The sequence below is a fragment of the Myxocyprinus asiaticus genome, chromosome 33 (genome assembly GCF_019703515.2).
Source record: "Myxocyprinus asiaticus isolate MX2 ecotype Aquarium Trade chromosome 33, UBuf_Myxa_2, whole genome shotgun sequence".
NCBI classification, from domain to species: Eukaryota; Metazoa; Chordata; class Actinopteri; order Cypriniformes; family Catostomidae; genus Myxocyprinus; species Myxocyprinus asiaticus.
In genome coordinates this window covers 42486793-42508048 of record NC_059376.1, presented here as the reverse complement: position 1 = coordinate 42508048, position 21256 = coordinate 42486793, and the positions used below count along the sequence as shown (strand labels likewise).

General features: G+C 37.6%; 2 protein-coding genes across 2 annotated transcripts in view; one reads left to right on the top strand and one right to left on the bottom strand.

Moving 5' to 3' along the window:
• The window catches only part of pi4kab (phosphatidylinositol 4-kinase, catalytic, alpha b), a 60665-nt gene that overhangs the window by 22939 nt on the left and 16470 nt on the right, over positions 1-21256 (bottom strand). The window contains exons 16-29 of the mRNA XM_051668467.1: positions 21222-21256; positions 20956-21059; positions 20000-20168; positions 18780-18830; positions 8943-9051; positions 7897-8033; positions 5174-5307; positions 4935-5017; positions 4613-4683; positions 4397-4521; positions 2895-2976; positions 2699-2782; positions 2530-2619; positions 2250-2369 (exon numbers count right to left, since the gene is read on the bottom strand). The exon at positions 21222-21256 is cut by the window's right edge and continues 149 nt beyond it. Coding sequence (XP_051524427.1) covers positions 2250-2369; positions 2530-2619; positions 2699-2782; positions 2895-2976; positions 4397-4521; positions 4613-4683; positions 4935-5017; positions 5174-5307; positions 7897-8033; positions 8943-9051; positions 18780-18830; positions 20000-20168; positions 20956-21059; positions 21222-21256 — 1394 coding nt within the window. The remainder of the gene's footprint in view (positions 1-2249; positions 2370-2529; positions 2620-2698; positions 2783-2894; positions 2977-4396; positions 4522-4612; positions 4684-4934; positions 5018-5173; positions 5308-7896; positions 8034-8942; positions 9052-18779; positions 18831-19999; positions 20169-20955; positions 21060-21221) is intronic.
• On the top strand, positions 9258-13851 carry serpind1 (serpin peptidase inhibitor, clade D (heparin cofactor), member 1). The gene is made up of 5 exons (XM_051668522.1): positions 9258-9297; positions 9491-10413; positions 10991-11264; positions 12792-12936; positions 13395-13851. Exons 2-5 carry the CDS (start codon positions 9492-9494, stop codon positions 13584-13586), a joined length of 1533 nt encoding a protein of 510 aa, XP_051524482.1. The 5' UTR covers positions 9258-9297; position 9491; the 3' UTR covers positions 13587-13851.

The window sequence follows — 21256 nt, the reverse complement described above, 5'->3', positions numbered from 1 at the left end:
TTTACAAACACATAAACGTTAAAAAAGGCAACAAAAAAAAAATGCTTCACAAACAGGGACAAACAAACAAATGTTAAATAAAAAGAAAGCTCAAAATGAACATGAAAAATGAACACTGCCAAACAATAATTATAAAGAGTTCAATGTTATTGCAAGAATAAAAGATGCTGCAATGCTGTGTGTTAGTTCACATCAGTTCTGTTAAAATCTGATCAGAATTATCCAGCTGTTATAAGTTAGTTTGGATATATAACATGCACCTACTGATGTAGTGTCTATCTTTAAAGTGTACATAAAAAAACCAATCAGAGATCGTGAAACTACAAGTCTCATGACACTCTATAGAAAATGAAACGGCCAAGTTAAAAGCAACAATATTCATGACGTTGCTTCATTTTACATCAGCAGCCTAATCATATGATTCGTTGTGCCATATTAACATATTAATTATTTTATTAAAAGCATCAATATATTTTTCAATATAAATAATTAATGAAATATGATAAATATGTGTCAATAAATACGTCAAAGTCCATAGGAAAACATATTTTACATTTTACATGTTTATTGGCACATTTCATGATTTATTGAAAGATAAATCTACTTTTTGATGCTTTTAATGAAAGATTGATTAATATGGAATGTATTATTATGACACATTAATATGAGAGTTCCATATAATCACTGTGAAAATGTGAATTTTTAATATATTTTAATAATAATAATTTTTAATTTTAATATAAAGTCCAAAAGGTAAATGTATTTTACATTTTATTTATTCATTGACATTTCATAATTTATTTATCGACTCATTTCATGATTTATTTTATTATTATTATTATTATTATTATAACCTTTATTATACCAGGTTAATCCCTTGAGATTAAAAATCTCCTTACCAAGAGAGACCTGGCCATAATGGCTGCATTTATTTATTTATTGACTCATTTTATGATTTATTTATTGACACTTTTCATGCTTTATTTATTGATACATTTCATTATTTATTGATAGATAAATTGACATTTTGATACTTTTAATTAAACATTTATTATGGCATTTATTAATATGACATTAATATGAGTGCTCCTTAAAATCACTGTGAACTTATTTTTTCTTTTTATATTTTTAATTGTATTATTTTTTTATGTATTTAATTTTAATATTAATTCCAAAGTAAAATGTATTTTATATTTTATTAATTTATTTATTGACACACTTAATAATTTATTTATTTATTGACTCTTTTCATGCATTATTTATTGACATGTCATTATTTATTTGTTTATTAATTGACTCATTTTATGATTTATTTATTGACACTTTTAATGTTTTATTGATAGATAAATTGACATTTTGATGCTTTAAATGAAAGATTAATAAATGCCATAAATCTTTCATTTACAGCATCAAAATGTCAATTTATCTATCAATAAAAAATTAAAAGTGTCAATAAATAAATCATAAAATGAGTCAATTAATAAACAAATAAATAATGACATGTCAATAAATAATGCATGAAAAGAGTCAATAAATAAATTAATAAAATATAAAATACATTTTACTTTGGAATTAATATTAAAATTAAATACATAAAAAAATAATACAATTAAAAATATAAAAAGAAAAAATAAGTTCACAGTGATTTTAAGGAGCACTCATATTAATGTCATATTAATAAATGCCATAAATATGACATTAATATGTGCTCCTTCAAATCACTGTGAATTTGTTTTGTTTTTTAAATATTTTTAATTATATTAATTTTTGATGTTTTTAAATTTTAAATATAAAGTCCAAAGTAAAATTTATTTTACATTTATTTATTGACTCATTTAATGATTTATTTAAATCTTAATGAAAGATAAGTTATAATATATTGACATATAGTGTATTTTGCTGCTTTTAATGAAAGATTTATTTATTAATATGGCACATTAATACGAGCGCTCAATATAAATCACTGTGAAAATGTCCATTTTTAATATAATCGCCTAACCATCCTTCCCTTCAGATTCTATGTTTAATTTGATTTTCAAAAACATTTATTAGTTTTAAGTGGTAATTAACTGATTTTTTACTACTTTGATTGCATTATTCTGATTCATTACAGACTCGGTAACATCTTACCTTAATCTGACCAAAAACTTCAGTTACCATCTCAGTCACTATCTACCATTAAGAGTACAGCAGTGTGTCACTATAAGGACGTGATGTGTGTTTCTATCAGTAACAGTGATTCTACTCACCCCCAGTGTCGTGCTCTGCCGATTATATCCTGCAAAACTGAGTATGCTCTCCGTCGCCATCGCCAAACCAGTGTGCTGAGATAAACCCGACAACCAGTTCTGATGTTTATTCAGATACTCCTGAAACAGAGATGGAGAGAACAGTTATTAAAAGATGGTATCAGATGGCAATACCAAGGTACTTTGATATGTACCATGGCACTGAATGATTACAATATTCATATAACATGGTATAAACATGCTATTCCAAGGTACAGTACGTTAATGTTATTATATTCACCTGCAGATGTGATTTGGTAACAGAGGAGGCCCATTTCATCGCCTCTTTTAAGATCTCTCCACAGCGGGCGGCAAAGTCCTTCACAATGCTCTGAACAACAAACACAAGATACAACTCAGAAAATACCCCATCACTAATTGCGAGACTATTAATCTCTATTCCGTCTCACCTCTCGTGCCTCATGAGTGTCTGGCACTGTTATTCTGTATGGAGTATCGGGAATGTCGTAGTACGGCTGGTCTTTGTGGATGTCCTGTCAGCCAGAAAACAGGGGGTGGGGTTAAGTGATTGACATGTGATAAATGTAACTATTAGTAACATTGGTCATTGTTAGTATTATGAACTGGATGTTGTTCAATACTGACAGCGCTCAGGGAGAGAGAGAGAGTCTGCAGGATATCCAACATAGTCTTCAGAACTCTACCGCTCCACAACAGATGAGGAAAACTGGAGGAGAAATTAGGAGGGTGATGAATGAGTTTATGCAAGAGAGAAACAGAGACTGTTCCAAACTACTGAGCTGCCTCGATATCTAATGCCTATATAAGCAGCATCCTAACTGCAAAGGATGAATGTGCAATTAGGGGTGGGCAATATAAGCCAAAATTTACATCGTGATAGAAAAAATCTGGTCGCTAACAATATATGGGTCAATGATGTGATGCACATTTAAGTTATTGAAAAATACAACTTGTTGTGTACACTCACGTGTATTCAAGGTGCAAAACATATTTTAATATTTCAGCTCTGTAGGTCCATACAATGCAAGTGAATGGTGGCCAGAGATTTGAAGCTCCAAAAAGCACATAAAAGCAGCATAAAAGTAATCCATAAGACTCCAGTGGTTTAATCCATGTCTTCAGAAGTGATATGATAGGTGTGGGTGAGAAACAGATCAATATTTAAGTCTTTTTTTACTATTAATCTCCACTTTCACTTTTTACTTTCTTCTTGTTTTGTTTTTGGCAATTCACATTATTCGTGCATATCGCCACCTACTGGCCAGGGAGGAGAATTTGCAGTAATAAAATAGGACTTAAATATTGATCTGTTTCTCACCCTCACCTATCATATCACTTCAGAAGACATGGATTAAACCACTGGAGTCGTATGGATTACTTTTATGCTGCCTTTATGTGCTTTTTGGAGCTTCACAGTTCTGGTCACCATTCACTTGCATTGTATGGACCAACAGAGCTGAAATATTCTTCTAAAAATCTTCATTTGTGTTCTTCTGAAGAATGGTAGTCATACACATCTGGGATGGCATGAGAGTGAGTAAATGATGAGAGATAATAATGGGTGAACTATCCCTTTAAATAAATCTTTTGTAGAAAATGCTATAAATGTTTTACAAATGTTAATGAAACCAAAATGGACACAAAAAATAAATTTCTACTAACTTGAAACAAGTGTTTTAAACTAGAATTGTAAGAGAATTGTTATTTTTATAGTCAATGACCCATCCATCACATTACACACACGTCTATGAAAAAGTGATTCAAAAACTTTTGAAAACATAATGAAAGTTATAATATTATAAGTTATACATAAACCAAGCTATGTCATGTAACTAAGCTAAACTCAATACTCTAATTCTAAACACCAAAAAATATAAAGTCCATCCAAATACTGTGTGAAAATAAATGTATAGTTAGATACTTTCCGGTACTAAATGCAATATGCTTATAAACATAATTGCTATTTTTATTGAATCTTGTAAATAAAATAAAAAAACCTTAATCTAATGCATTCTGTGACTGCCCCATCCATGCGATGCTGCCATAAAATCTGGCCAAAATTATCTATCAGTATAATTACAGGTAGACAGCGCACTAGAGTCAAAATAAACGTATGAGTCATTTACGTTTCCGCGAGTCCTGAGAGGTATTTGTCAGCAACTCTACGGATCCTCTTGTGGGTGTGGTTAAAATTGACCAATAGGAACTGAGCGTGTCGTTCAAGCTCCTCCTCATGCTCTTTAGTCTTGGGCTGAAACAGGAAGCAATAATGTTATCATTAATATAATGGGAGATCAATACTGCATTCCTGATTAACAATGCATTGAAGAGAGAACACTCACTTTCTCTGCCATCATCTGGAGGAAAACCTCAAAGACTTTATCACCTACACATATCACACACTGCATCATACCTGGATGAAGAGAAAGAGAGCGAGCACAAGTCATATGAAAAAGATACAGTGTGGAGTGCTCATTAACATACAGTCAGAACTAGGTTTGGGTGATTTATCAAATATTCAATTTCACTTTTTTTATTTAGTCATTTAGCAGAACAAAATACATAAATAGTGAAATATGTATTAAAAATGGTCAAAAGGTTGAAATATAGTGAGATATCATTTTTATATTATATATTACAGCTCAAGTCTTTTTAGTATCTGACCTGATTTGTCTTTCTGGATGGCCTTGTCCTCAAAGTACCTGAACATCACCTGAAACCGATCAGCATCATTAGAGTGCAACATCCTGTGACGAGAGAGAAAGAGAAAGAGAACAGAGACAGAAACAGCACACAGACAGAGATGGGTAAATTACACACAAACAAAATATAACTATAATCACGATGAACGGTAAGAGCTGTTCTAAAGAGAGAAAGAGTAAATGAGGAGGAGCATTTCTAACCTCATGTATTCTAGTCTGTACACAGACAGCAGGTACGTGGACATGGCGAAGTCAAGTTTGTTGATGAGCGCAGCCGTCTCGGGCGACGGATCCAATAAATTAATGATGGTGCTGCGTAGTTCACTTAACTCCGCCTTCAAAAATTAAAGCAACGGCTATGTTGAGAATGGAACACACACACACATACCACCTTTTTTAAATTGTATGGTAACCCTTTAATGAATACCTCGGGACTTTAGGTGACCCGGGACCTCATTTCCACCACCTAAAAATGACTACTATATCATGTTGATTTTCTGTGTGACTGATGAGAAACTAATAATTCACTTGCGTGTACATTTCGTACTCAAGGTGGCGCTGATGATTGACTTGATTGACATTTGACATTGATATTTGACGAAGAAGCAACGTGGAAGTAAACTATAGCAAGTTTAACACATGAACAGTTTGGCTGTTGTCATTAGTGTGTACTACTGAAATTATGTAAGTTGTGCGTCTATTTAGACTCAAATAAGTGCCTGAGAAAATACATATATGTAGCTAATATGTATATATTTTTTTTTTTTTGTTAAGTGTAGTTCAATGTGTGTCTGACAGCCAGTTGCGTCTCATGAAATTTCAGTGTGAAAGTAATGAATCCCGTTAAAATTTTGTTGCATCATCTCTTTGATATGTGAAAAATAAAACATCAAAATATTTCACAATATATTCTATTGCATTATTTCTAATTGTCTTAAATCTTTTGAAAATTTGACACTATCTGGGCATTTTGTAGATCAATTTGTGATAGATATACGTGCCAGGTCACTAAAGACCAGAGTATGTAATAGTGTTTGGCAAAACAATCATTGCATTTAAAGGTTAAAATGTATGTAGTATGAGGGGCCTGGGTATCTCAGCGAGTAAAGACGCTGGCTACCACTCCTGGAGTCGCGAGTTCGAATCCAGGGTGTGCTAAGTGATTCCACCCAGGTCTCCTAAGCAACCAAATTGGCCCGGTTGCTAGGGAGGGTAGAGTCACATGGGGTAACCTCATTGTGGTCGCTATAATGTGGTTCTCACTCTCGGTGGGGCGCGTGGGGAGTTGTGCGTGGATGCCACGGAGAATAGTGTGAAGCCTCCACACGCACTACATCTCTGTGGTAACACGCTCAACAAGCCACATGATAAGATGTGCGGATTGACGGTCTCAGATGCGGAGGCAACTGAGATTCGTCCTCCACCACCCGGATTGAGGTGTGTCACTACGCCACCACGAGGACTTAGAGCGCATTGGGAATTGGGCATTCCAAACTGGGGATTAAAAAAAAAAAAAAAAAAAATTGTATGTAACAAGAACAACAGTTGTATGCTACACTTTTTACATTGTGTGTGATGTGTTGCGTTTAATTTAGCGAGTAGGGCTGGGTATTGATACAGAGTTCCCGATTCAATTCAACTCTGATTCACAAGCTCTCGATTCGATTTGATTCGATTCTGATTTCGATTCGATTCATATGGGTTTATTTCAGTTATAATGTCCCTGTTACTTACATATAAAATAAATTATCTCCCCAAGAATGCTGTTAATTATCCAGGGGACCTTTTAACTAGGTTCATTAGGAAAATATTAATTTTACTAATTATATTTTATTACTTTTTCATAATTTTGGTCACATTTTGGCTTTTTAAAAATGAACAAATTATTAAGATATTATATTTCATATATTATTTTTGTTACATATTTATTGTTAAATTGCATATTTTGTACTATTTAGATGTATTTACATTGATTTGTTGAACACGTGCTAAAACTGGTACTGTCTCTTTAACAAAAAACGGCATTTCGGTTAAATGAGCGCATGTTAACGAGAGAGGACTTGAATGGCTTTATCTCATCTGTGTGATGCATGATTAGACTTAAATGTTTTTTTTTGTAGTTGTTTTTGATGAACATCTGACTGTAAAGAACAGAAAGGGTATTAAAAGAGATCATATTCAATGATAAATGGGTCGCGTGGATCTCGTCTTTGGACACACATTACACGGAACAACTGTTACTCTCAACACGCTGTGAAAGCATCTCTCTGCTGAACACTTCACGACTAAAATACACAATTACTGGTGAGTGAAATCTAAACATTTGCCAGCCAGTTAACAAATATATTCACTTTAGTTGCATAGCACGAAATTTGGTTGCGAATGCGAGTGATTTCCTCTCATTGTAGAAGAGGGCTGCACATTGAGTGAAAGATCGATCTTGGGATTTAAGAATAGAGATCGAGATCATTCAAATGATGATTAATTGGAAAAACAATATTTTACCCACCCCTATTAGTCAGTGATATCCAGTTATCATCTCAGAAATAAATTACGTTATTTTGCATTTTTAATAGAATTTTGTGTGAAAATGTCTCATGTGATCTGACTGCCAGAAGTCGAGAAAGAAATGTTTAAAATTGTGGCTGATGCTAGGCCTACTTCTGCTTCATTCATCATACTGAAAATGGAAGTTCAAGTTGAGTATTCCAATCAGTGTGCTCTGTTTGTGTACTGCTCTGCAAAAATTCACATACTGTTCATATACGGTATATATATATATATATATATATATACTGCAGATATATATTTTCTAAAACAGTAGTAGTATGCCATTCTGAAAATACTGAAAGCATACATTTTAAAGCACAATAAGTTTAAACCTGGAGTTTGCATTTGTAAAACAATGTTGAGAGTTTTGTTACCGGTGTCACTGTGTCGTTCTTTAGTGCAGAGTTGTACTGGAGTTCTGAACGCAGCGGTTCTCCACTTGGAAATGTTAGCAATGGTGATTTTGTGGCGATTTCACACACTCCCTCATACCACTCCTCAGGCCACAGTCCTAAAACACACACACACTTCTGTAGAAATAAGTTTTCTCCCCTTTTCTCCCCAATATGGAATGCCCAATTCCTCTAAGTCCTCGTGGTAGTGTAGTGACTCGCCTCAATCTGGGTGGCGGAGGACGAGTCTCAGTTGCCTCCGAGTCTGAGACTCGTCAATCCGCGCATCTTATCACGTGTCTTGCTGAGCGCGTTACCACGGAGACGTAGCGCGTGTGGAGGCTTCACGCTATTCTCCACGGCATCCACGCACAACTCACCACATGCCCCACCGAGAGCGAGAACCACATTATAGTGACCACGAGGAGGTTGCCCCATGTGACTCTACCCTCCCTAGCAACCAGGCCAATTTGGTTGCTTAGGAGACCTGGCTGGAGTCACTCAGCACACCCTGGGATTCAAACTAGCGTACTAGCGAACTCCAGGGGTGGTAGCCAGCGTCTTTTACTCGCTGAGCTACCTTAGAAATAATGTTTAATGCTCTGTTCCAAAATCTAGTGAGCTATCTAGCCATCTACATAAGCAGCTACTTTACATTTATGCATTTGCCAGATGCTTTTATTCAAAGCGACTTACAGTGCATTCAAGGTACACATTATATCAGACTGTGTGTTCCCTGGGAATCGAACCCATAATCTTGGCGTTGCTAGCATCATTCTCTACCAGTAGAGCTACAACTTGTAGAGCTTAAGGCAGCATCCTATTAAAGATGGAACCTCATTAGTACCCGATTTAGAACATTCTACATAGGCAGCAACACAAGAGTACTCAAGAGACTTGAATTGAGTTTGATGTTAGCATGTTGCTTAAAATGCTGTCTAGGTAGGGAGCTCACTAGATTTTGGAACAGAATCTGCATATGGTGAATACAGTTTCCACATTTGCAGTGATACAGTTTTTCTCCTCACCAGAACCTTCAACAGCAAAACCCATGAGGACAGAATACAGCCAGAAGTCTCTGAAGAGCTTTTGTAGACGAGGTTTGGCCTCTTTAACGGGGGGCAACCGACGGGTCAACTGCAAAGAGACAAATCAACAAGCAATTTAACTTTTTACTGTATATGCATACATCTCAAAGAAAAATACCCAGACAAGATGCTGCCACTGTTTGTGCATTTCAAGGGTTAAACCGTCAAATGAAAAGGTCTTTGAGAACTGTTTGAACTCAGTTCTGTTTGATCAGTAAAGACCAACTTCAAAGTCCAGCTGGGGAACGCATTCACAAACTGACACACACAAACAGATTCCACAGGGAGAGAGCAGGTAAGGAGTTCAAACTGGTATGAAAAATGATATAATTTTATAGTTCTAAAAGACTGCAACACTATCGAATAAGTTATGTTAAAATATATCAAAGAATCAAATGAGTAGGTCTTAACTCTTAAAACCAAAATTGTATATTTATTTTGAGTTAGCATTTGACATTCAAGCAAGTTTTGTTTCCATAATTTCCTAGGATGTGGATTATTCCAATCATAGTCGTAGCTGCTCTCCTGAATGCACCAGCTCTGGCTGGGGTAAAAGACCTCAGCTCACACTATGAAGGACTCAAGGATAAAAAGTTGGTAGATGCACGTGGACATTCTCCGGGTGGAGAGAACACAGACATGGAGTCCATGCCATTGGACTTCCATTGGGAGAACACAGTCACTAACGACCTTCCTCTTGAAGGGCTTGACGATGAGGACTACATCGACTTCGATAAGATCTTGGCAGAGGGTGAGGATGACTACAGCGAAGGCGATCATATAGATGAGATCTCCACTCCTGCCCCTGACCTTGACCTGTTCTCGGAACCCTCAGACCCCAAAATACGAAGAGCACGCCTCTTAAAGCTATTCCATGGACGAACTCGTATGCAGCGCATCAACGTGGTCAACGCCCGCTTTGGGTTTCGTCTTTATCGTAAACTCCGAAATCGACTCAACCAGACCGACAACATTCTGCTTGCACCTGTTGGAATCTCCACCGCGATGGGCATGGTGGCTCTAGGCGTCTGCCCCTCTGCTCATGAACAGCTCTACGAAACTCTTGGCTTTGCTGAATTTGTCAACGCCAGCACTCATTACGATAACTCTACAGTGCACAAGCTGTTCCGCAAACTTACACACAGGCTCTTCAGACGAAACTTTGGCTACACCTTGCGCTCCGTAAATGACCTGTACGTGAAACGAAACATCCGCATACAGGATGGGTTCCGTTGCGATGCAAAGACATACTACTTTGCTGAGCCTCAGTCGGTGGACTTTACTGACCCTGCGTTCCTCGTGAAGGCGAACCAACGCATTCAGAAGATAACAAAAGGTCTGATCAAAGAACCACTTAAGAGTGTCGACCCCAACATGGTAGTGATGCTGCTGAACTACCTCTACTTCAAAGGTAAATCAATTCTACAACATTTTGGTGATTGTTCATTAAGCCAAAACCTCAAGAGTGACACAATTTGTTTTTAGTAAGAGTACACAAGAATTCTCCACTCATAATCTAATCAACTCAATTCTAGAGTAAATATTATGCATTGTGTGAATTTGAAGCTAATCCTGCTGATAAGACCATCATAGCTGGTCACCAGTATACAGCATGTTGAGTTTTGGATGCTGGTTCCCAGTATGAGATGCTGGTATGCTGGTTTCCCCACTAGGCTTCTTTACAAGATTAACCAGCCACACTTTATTGGACAACCAGCTTCACACGTAAGAAAATGCTGGTTGACTAGCTTTAAGAAGTTTTACTGGTGAATCACCAAACCATTCGGACCAGCAAAGAAATTCATGCTTTCCTTAGCTGGCATTTTTAGCAGGGAAACCTATTCATCTTTGGAGAACTTCAACTTAACCTGTCTCACCTCTAAACAAATGTAAAATCTAATGCTAAGATTACTTGCTTCTCCCAAATAATCCCACAAAGTGAGGCCTTACAAAAATGTTTTTGAATTTCTCTGTAACTACAAATGCAGGTACTTGGGAGCAGAAGTTCCCAAAGGAACTGACACACTTCAGGAATTTCCGTGTCAACGAGAAGCAGCAGGTGCGCGTTCCCATGATGCAGAACAAAGGAAGCTACCTGGCGGCTGCCGACCATGAGCTAAACTGTGACATTCTGCAGTTGCCTTACACCGGTAACATCAGCATGCTCATCGCGGTTCCTCAGAAACTTTCGGGAATGAGATCCCTTGAGCAGGAGATCTCGCCTACACTTATCAATAAGTGGCTCAACAGCATGACCAACAGGTATGAGACCAATTTACCAACAAGTCAGAAGACCGCTGAACGTTCTTGACAATTCACAGCCGATAGAGTTTACACCAAAAGATACCAAAACTGTAAGACTCATTAAATTGCAAGGTGAAGTCTTGTAATAAAGACTAAATAAAAGAGCTTAACATAATTTACCCATGCAGGACATCCTTGTTGGTCCTGAATCAACATTAATTTCACCCAAGCAGACTTTCGGTTTAGGTTCAGGGTTAGGGGTTAGGGATTGAGCATTGGGCAGGGGTTAGGAGCCTGAACAACATTCTTATCAACCTACTTATCATTACCCTTTGCTTTTTGGGATAGGTTATGTTAGGGACAGGGTCTGACCCATGATTGTTTTATATAAATGTTGTTCTAGGACCAAAAACAAAAGGATGTTGATCCAGGAACATGTCCAATTTAGCTAAATTGTATTATGCTTTGTGAAGTACATATTCCTGAATAAGTGTCCTTGTTGGTCCTGGAACAACGTTCTAATAAACCAATCAGATTATAGGTTTAGGTTCAAGGTTAGGGACTAGGAGCCTGAACACCATTCTTATCAACCTACTTATTACTCTCTGATTTTTGGTATAGGTTATGGTTAGGGACAGGGTCTGGCACATGACTGTTTTATAGAAATGTTGTTGCAGGACCAAAAAAAAAGGATGTTGATCCAGGAACATGTCCAATTTGGCTACATTTCATTGTGCTTTGTAAAGTACATGTTCCTCGATAAGTATCCTTGTTGGTCCTGGAAGAACACTCTAATCAACCAATCAAATTCTAGGGTTGGGGGGGGCCTGGGTAGCTCAGTGGTAAAGACGCTGGCTACCGCCCCTGGAGTTCGCTAGTTCAAATCCCAGGGCGTGCTGAGTGACTCCAGCCAGGTCTCCTAAGCAACCAAATTGGCCTGGTTGCTAGGGAGGGTAGAGTCACATGGGGTAACCTCCTCGTGATCGCTATAATGTGGTTCGTTCTCGGTGGGGCGCGTGGTGAGTTGAGCGTGGTTGCCACGGTGGATGGCGTGAAGCCTCCACACGCGCTATGTCTCCGTGGCAACACACTCAACAAGCCACGTGATAAGATGTGCTGGTTGACGATCTCGGACGTGGAGGGAACTGGGATTCATCCTCCACCACCCAGACTGAGGCGAATCACTATGCGACCACGAGGACTTGAAAAAAGCACACTGGGAATTGGGCATTCCAAATTGGGAGGAAAAGGGGAAACCCCCCCCCCCACAAAAATAAAAAAATATGTCTAGGGTTAGGATTATGCTTTGGGATGGGGGGAACATCATTCTTAGCAACCTGTAATTTTTCTCTGATTTTAGGGCTTGGTTATGGTTATTGGATAGGAATGTTGTTTCAGAAAGGATATATATCCAGGAGCATGTGCTACTTAGCTTCATCAAGCCTTATTGGGTAAAACACATTCTTAAGTTGTCTTTTCAATTTTGCATGGTCTTATGAAATCAAATCCAACTTCTCATTGGTCTTTTTGCTCTTTCTCCGGTAGAACTCGTGAGGTGGTGTTCCCTCGGTTTAAACTCGAGCAGAACTACGATCTGATCGAGCACTTGAAGGAGATGGGCCTCACGGACCTGTTCACTGAAAAGGCAGACTTTTCCCCCATGACCTCAGAGAAGGTCATTATTAACTGGGTAAGAGAAGAGATGGCATGGGCCAAAATAATGCAATTTAGGACTTTAAGTTAGGCCAGTTTCATATGAGTTGCATCAACAACACGTAAGCAGCAATTAATCTACACGGAACCAAAAGTGCACAATATACTGTAACCTTCTGAAATTGTATGGATTCACACAGATTTTATGTTGCTTCATAAAAGCTTTTATTGTAAGAGATTATGTTGATAATTAGTTTTATAGTGCACATGGTGCAAAACGTGGTGCAGAGTGAATACTGCAACTTGTTAATATGGGTTGCGAATATGCGTTGCTTACATGCTGCAAATGTGAGATGTGCTGTTATGTTAGAGAGCACTTTAGGTAGCATATGCCTAATCTGTAGCAAAAACACACTCTTTGACCTTTTATTGCAAAATAACATCCTGCCTTTCCTCTCATTCCCCACCCACCACTTCCCTCTCTCTCTCACTCAGTTTAAGCACCAGGGCATAATAACAGTCAATGAAGAAGGTACAGAGGCCGCAGCTATGACACACATTGGTTTTATGCCTTTATCGACACAAACACGTTTCGTTGTGGACCGACCCTTCCTCTTCTTCATCTACGAACATCGAACAGGCTGCGTCGTGTTCATGGGACGAGTGGTAGACCCTTCACGGAGTTAATCAAACATGCATTCACACACACAGCTGTGTAATCACTTCTCGAGTTTGACAATAAATCACTGTATAGCACTAAAATGGAACAGTTAGTTGAAATAAAAGACTATAATATGACATAAAAGTAGCCAGATCATAACATTCTGACATTATTAAGTGGAGAGAGACTGTTGTAAAGCAATGCTAATGAAATGTAAACAATGAGATCAACTGATAAACATCTGTTTATTTGTAAGGGAACATGTTATGGAAAATAAAATGAATCAGAGGACTGGTATACTGTAATCTGTTCAAAGGGAGAATAAAAACAACACTTTATGTATGCCAACAACATGGCAGTACATTTTGCAAGCCAAGCCAATATTTTTCAGCGAAGATAAAGTATAACCACAAGCACTTGAGATCTAATTACATTGAATATTGGGCGACCACAGGAATGATGCATTCAACAAAACGAAGTAAGAGGTTTTACATACTTCAACACAAAACAGAGTCTATAGACAACTAGAAAAAAAAAAAGCTGTCAATATAATGCATTAATTTAGTGTGATTAATTATATGAAATTATACATGTTCCCTGTTTGTTGAAATACTATATGCATTCTACATGCATTTCATACTTATAAGCTGCACATTCACACAGAGTACTGAGAACCCATAAAGGATGTATTTTGCATCATACGGGCTATTGATATGTTTTGTTTTTAGCTAAGAAATTCACTGTTATGACAAAAGCAAATATAAAGGGGCTATAAAGCAAGAATAAGAAATCAGCCAATAAAGGCTTAATAAATACTTTATAATGCCAAATAAGTCCATAACTAGTCACTTACAAGTGTAATTATTAGTCATGAATTACTGTCTAATTTCTGATCCCTAAACTAGTGTGTTACCTTGTTATTTCATTATTTTAAAATATATATTATATTTATTTAGAGGCCTTTTTCACAGGACAGGTCAGAGATCCGATTTCTGCACTCACTTTGGACAAAAATGTGTAGTTACTGCATTTTACCTTTGCAGGGTAGTACAGTCCCTTCAGACTTTCATTGTATTTACTCATAAATTCAGCTCAGTGGTCCATCACATTCTAACCCTCAGTAAATCGATATTGTCCGAGTCTGTGTTTGTAGCTTGCTAGCCTGCCTAGCATTGTTCATTTTTCTTATACGTTCATCATTTTGTCCTGTATCATTTTAACGTGTGCTTAATTTTTTTCCGCTTTTCTACGGATTCAACTGCATGTATTTTACCTTGCGCACCCATTTTCTCTCTTTTATAAATTTTTTCCGCTTGTCTACATCTCGCGTCTCGACTGTGTGCATTAGTTTTCTCCTCTGTGTTTTACACTGCTTATCACGAACCACATCGATCTCAAACCCTTGCCGCTCATTCTTGAGGAATCATACAACCATAACAACAAGAACAACAAACAATTGCAGTAAGTCATGGCATCTGCTCATGTTATTTCTTCCTGCATTGCATGCCACATGTTTACTATAGCTTCTTCCGTCAGCAGTGAGGCATTTACATGTGATAAATGTAAGGAATCAGTCAGGCTTACGGAGAAGGTTAATGAGTTAGTGACATGCATCTGAATGCTAGTGGAGATCAGTGAGAAAGAGAAGCAGGTAGATACTGTTTCGGATGTGGGCAGTACAGCGAGCAACACACACACTTTGGTTCCGGCTCTAGAGCCCCCACAGCAGGGCATTTGGGTGACGTCTCAGTGTCATACTTGCTCAGCAAACGACACCACTCTTCCATTCCTGTTAGGGTTTCCAATCGATTCTCCCCAATCAGTGATGCACCCACTGAGAATCATGTTGAAAGAGCCCATGTTATTGGTGATTCTATTGTAAGGAAAGCGGAAATAGAAACTCCAGCCACCATCGTTAAATGCATTTCTGGGGCTCGAGCGTCTGACATCAGATCAAATTTACAAGTGCTGGCTAATGCTAAACGTAGATTTTCTCAAATTGTTATTCATGTCGGCACTAAAGATGTCCGGTTTCGTCAGTCGGAGATCACTAGAGATAATGTTAGAGGGGCATGTGAACTTGCAAAAACGATGTCAGACAATGTAATATGCTTGGGCCCCCTCCCTGCTTGTTATGGTGATGAGATTTATAGTAGATTAGTGTCACTGAACAGCTGGATGTCTGAGTGGTGAATGGAGAATAGCATAGGATTTATAGACAATTGGAAGAGTTTTTGGGGTAGACCTGACCTGTTAAAGAGAAACGGACTCCATCCCTCCAGGGAAGGTGTCGCTCTCCTCTCTAGTAATTTGGCTCATAGTCTTAATAGAGATAGTATTTGACTAACTGGGGCCCAGGTCAGAAAGCAGACAAACTGGTTAATCCGAACGTCTGCTAGCTGCCTTGAGACGTCACACAGGTCACATAAACTACAACACATAGAGACTGTATCACCTAGATATCATATAGAGACTGTGTCAGTTCCCCGAACAACCAAACATAAATCCCTCACTAAAGGTCAAACTTAAAAAAATAAAAAAATAATTGAAGATAAACATCCTATAAAAGGTAGGGCTACTAAACATTAGATTACTTGTAACAAACAAAGTACTAATTGTAAATGATATTATTACACGTTATAGTTTAGATGCGCTCTGTTTGACTGAAACCTGGCTTAAACCGGAAGAATATATTAGTTTAAATGAATCTTCTCCCCCCCATGTTATTAACATGAGCCTCGCCTGAAACGTGAGCCTTGCCTGAAGGGTCGAGGAGGAGGAGTTGCTACAATTAAATTTTGGTGTTGCTCAGAGGACAGGATATAAGTTTAAGTCTTTTGAACTAATAATGCTTAATGTGACACCATCAGATACAAATAAAATACTCTGTCGTCTTTTACCCTTGCTACAGTATATAGTATATATCACCCGGGCCTTACTCTGGTTTCCTTGGTGAATTTTCAAATTTGGAGCAAATTTTCTATCAGATCTTGTAGTTACTGTAGATAAAGCTTTAATTGTTTAATTAAATGTAATTAGCATTTATCGATATTCTCAACTCACTTGGAGTCTCTCGTGACAGGACCAACTCATCGACATAATCATACGCTAGATTTAATTCTGTTATATGGAGTTGATGTTGTTCATTACCTTGTCTCTTGTATGCTGCGATCAGCTAATGTTCTCAATCTACACCACGCTATCGTTCAGGTAGAACTATTCTATCCACCACTAAAGATAGCTTCACTAATAATCTTCCAGAATTGTCTCATACTCAGTAAGCCAAAAAGTCTAGAAGAACTTGATGAAATAACAAAATATAAATACAGTCTTCTCTAGCACTCTTGATAGTGTCGGCCCCCTTCGATTAAAGAAAATTAATGGAAAAAGCCCCGAACCATGGTACAATGATCACACTCATGATCTCAAGAGAGCAACTCGGAAAATGGAGCGCAAGTGAAAGAATACAAAATTACAGGTATTTCGCGATGCATGGAAGGATAGCTATTAGCTCTGTAGCTATTTTAGCAAACTCATAGAAAACAACCACAACAATCCTAGGTGTTTATTCAGTACTGTGGATAAATTGGTTAGGAATAAAGCCTCAACTGAACCAGATATTCCGTCGCAGCACAATAGTAATGACTTCATGAATTTTTTTTGCTGATAAAATTGAAATAATCAGAAATAAAATTGGAATTGTGCAATCATCTGTCACAGCACCTCAGAAAACAGTGTCTCATAATTTTCCTCACGTGCAACTTCAATCCTTCGCTGTCACAGAGCTAACAAAACTTATCGAAACATCAAAAGCCACAACATGTGTTAGATCCAATACCAACTAAGCTCTTAAAAGAGGTATTCCCTGTAATCTCAGAACCTCTTCTTAATATTAACTCCTCACTATCCTTAGGACATGTCCCAAGAAACTTTAAAATGGCAGTTATCAAACGCTTATCAAGAAGCCACAACTTGATCCTGGAGAATTGGCTAATTATAGACTGATTTCAAATCTCCTGTTTATGTCAAAAATACTAGAAAAGGTTGTGTCCTCCCAACTATGTTCATTTCTACAGAGAAATGGTATATATGAACAATTTCAGTCAGGATTTAGGCCCCATCACAATACAGAGACTGCACTTATCAGAGTTACAAATGACTTGCTCTTATCATCTGATCGCGGCTGCATTTCTCTCTAGTGCTTTTAGATCTTAGTGCTGCCTTCGACACAATAGATCACGACATTCTCTTGAACAGGCTGGAGAATTATGTTGGCATTTGTGGACTTGCATTAGCATGGTTTAGGTCCTATTTAGCAGTTCGCTACCCCTTTGTATGTGTAGAGGAATTGTCAAATCAAACAAAAGTAAAGTATGGAGTGCCACAGGGATCAGTTTTAGGGCCTCTGCTTTTCTCCTTGTACATGCTTCCCCTGGGAGATATTATCAGGAATCGTGGAATAAGTTGCCACTGTTATGCCAACAATACCCACTTTTTTTTTTTTTCCTTTTTCCTCCCAATTTGGAATGCCCAATTCCCAGTGTGCTTTTTTAAGTCCTCGTGGTCGCGTAGTGATTCGCCTCAATCCGGGTGGCCGAGGACGAATCCCAGTTGCCTCCGCGTCTGAGACAGTCAATCCGTGCATCTTATCACGTGGCTTGTTGAGCGCGTTACCACAGAGACATAGCACATGTGGAGGCTTCACGCCATCCACCACTGCAACCACGCCCAACTCACCACGCGCCCCACCTAGAACGCACCACATTATAGCGACCACGAGGAGGTTACCCCATGTGACTCTACCCTCCCTAGCAACCGGGCCAATTTGGTTGCTTAGGAGACCTGGCTGGAGTCACTCAGCACGCCCTGGATTCAAACTAGCGAACTCCAGGGGTGATAGCCAGCATCTCTACTCAGGCCCCCTGACAATACCCACTTTTATATTTTTTATTTAATACATAGACTATCAATTAATTAACAATTATTATTTAATTCTTTATTTTTATACTCAATTTACAATCATATTTAATCAAACTACACAATGATGAATCTACGACTTTCATTTTCTGTTAAAGCATGTTTTTCTGTGAAACTGCTTTGAAACGATGTGTGTTGTGAAAAGCACTATACAAATAAAAATGACTTGATATTTAAATAAAAAACGAATTAAAAAAAAATAAAATGGGACTAAGTGGTCTGTGTGTGTGCACGTGTCTTACCACAGCGATAACAGGAATGAGGACTCCTAGATTACCAGCACTGCTGGACGCCTACAGAACAAAAAGCACAAAACATTACAACATACACTAAAAACTTTACCAAAAGATATGACCAGTTTAATGTTACATTCAACGTTACGCAGCATTTTAACTGATAAAAGAAAACATAAACAGAGGCTATGTTCGGAATGAATACCTGCATACTGCGCAGTATACACTATATACTACCAAATATTTTTTTTAAATAGTAGGTAAAGCAGTGCGTAATAGAGGTCTGTGCGGGACTGTTTTTTTCATCCCGCAAGTTCCTGTCCCGCAACCGAATGCTCCTGCTGAACTTCACTCCATGTTAACCTGCTTTCTGCCCCAAATGATTTTCGTTCCAGTTCCCGCAACCCCGCATTTGTTTTCCACATAGGGCAAAAGCCGTACAAATAGGCAACGAGTGTACACAAAGAACGTTTTTTTTTTCTGCTTTTGCTATTGTGTGACATGTTGCCCACTTGACATCCCTGAGGTTGGCTTCTTAACACTAAATTGACCATTTTCCTGAGTTTACATCCTTTGATCACAGTTTTTCAATGCTTTGCTCTGCCATTCTTCTAAAGCCCCGTTGACGACCAGCATAGCCTGCTCTAAATATTGGATACATTTTATGCATGTGCCGTGTACACATTTTACGTCGGATTTTCTGTTCGTTGTTATCAAAAATAAATTAGTTGTAAAGTAAATATAGTTTTTTGCACTCAATTAATAAAAAAATAAAAAAAAGATATCCACATCACGCCACAAGAAAACTAATCGGGTCCCACTGGTTCTGCGGGAGTTTTGCGGGAATGCAGACCTCTAGTGCATAGTATGAAATGATAAATGCTTCAAACATTAGTACACTACATTGTTGTCACATGACCTCATTAGTCTGCATCTCAGTTAAAAATCTCATTAAAATTTGTAATCCAATTTTGGGTAAAAACGTCTCTGTTTGCAGTCCAAACAAATATTATATTTTTTTTTATTACTTCTGGTTCGTTTATCACTCTGGATTTGAATGTGGAAAGCACTGCATTGTGGGATACAGTATTCCATGCAGCGTGTTCTGTTGCATACTGCACATGTTTAGCAAATGTGTTCGGTCATCTGGGTATTCTTTGCATGCTGCAGAATAAAGTAGTTTGTTATAATGCTATTCCGAACACAGTCAGACTCAAACACACACTGACCTTCAGTGCAGGCCCTTTATCACTAGCACGTTCACTGGCTCTCTTGCCCTCCAGTCCAAGCTGAACAAACAGCTCCAGCAGATTCACCAACAGCTCGTCCACCAGTGGCTCCCACTGCAGGTTAGCTGCGATATTTGCCAGTGCGTTTATCACAGCGAGAGAGCAGTGTCTGCAGACATAAACACTAACATCACCACGACTGTCCACATTTAATAGAAGATAAAAAATAAAATGAAATAAAAACATAAAACAAATGCATCATAGGACTGTTTTAAAGTTTGTATACACAGACACACACACACACACACATACATTTACTACTGTATGTCCTCATTTAGATCTTAGCTATCGTATTTATATAGTGCTTATAATAAAGACTACAGACTAACCCTTAAAACTTTTTGCATTTGTAAAACAATAACATCAACAATAAGAATGATTAATAATTAATAATAACAATAATATTAATATAATCATTGGCAACACTTTACAACAAAGTTATATATTTGTAAACATTAATTACGTTAGTTACATGAAATAATAATAATAATAAACAATACTTTTACAGCACTTATTAATCTTGGTTAATGTTCATTTAAACAACTACTAATACCTTTTTGAAAGTTGCATACATTAATATTAGTAAAAACATTAGGAAATAACAAAAAACAACTGTATTTTCATAGGTTAAAAATCTGTGTTCCAGTGAGACGCAATAAAAATGCAATAAAAGCATTATTGTTCATTGTTAGTTCATGATACCCAATGCATTTTCTAAAGTTAACAAATTGAACATTATTGTAAAGAGTGACTAAAACATTTAATTTATGAACCGTTTATTTATGAACCGACGCCCCCAGATTTTCATAAAGGAAGGTTTCGTTATATTTCACCAACTTCTGGAAACAAATTTGTCTCCAAATTATAACCAAGTAAACCCACACTCACATACACACCTGTATCCGTGGTCTTTGTAGTCTTTGGCTGCGGAATAAACCACATTACTGGCCTTCACGCTGATCTGCTGAAATAGATTCCAGACTTCCTGATAGATGTATTGCTGTGGTAAAATAAAAACACATCACACACTGTCCGTTAGATCAACACACACAACATCTACAGTCTTGGTAGACCAACTAAAAATAAATGTTGTGCTACGGTTACAGCTGTATGCACCACAGAGCTGTAATTATCTTTTATTATATGTAAGTGAGACTCTTACATTGCCAGTAATGACCATGCAGCCCAGCTGGTCTA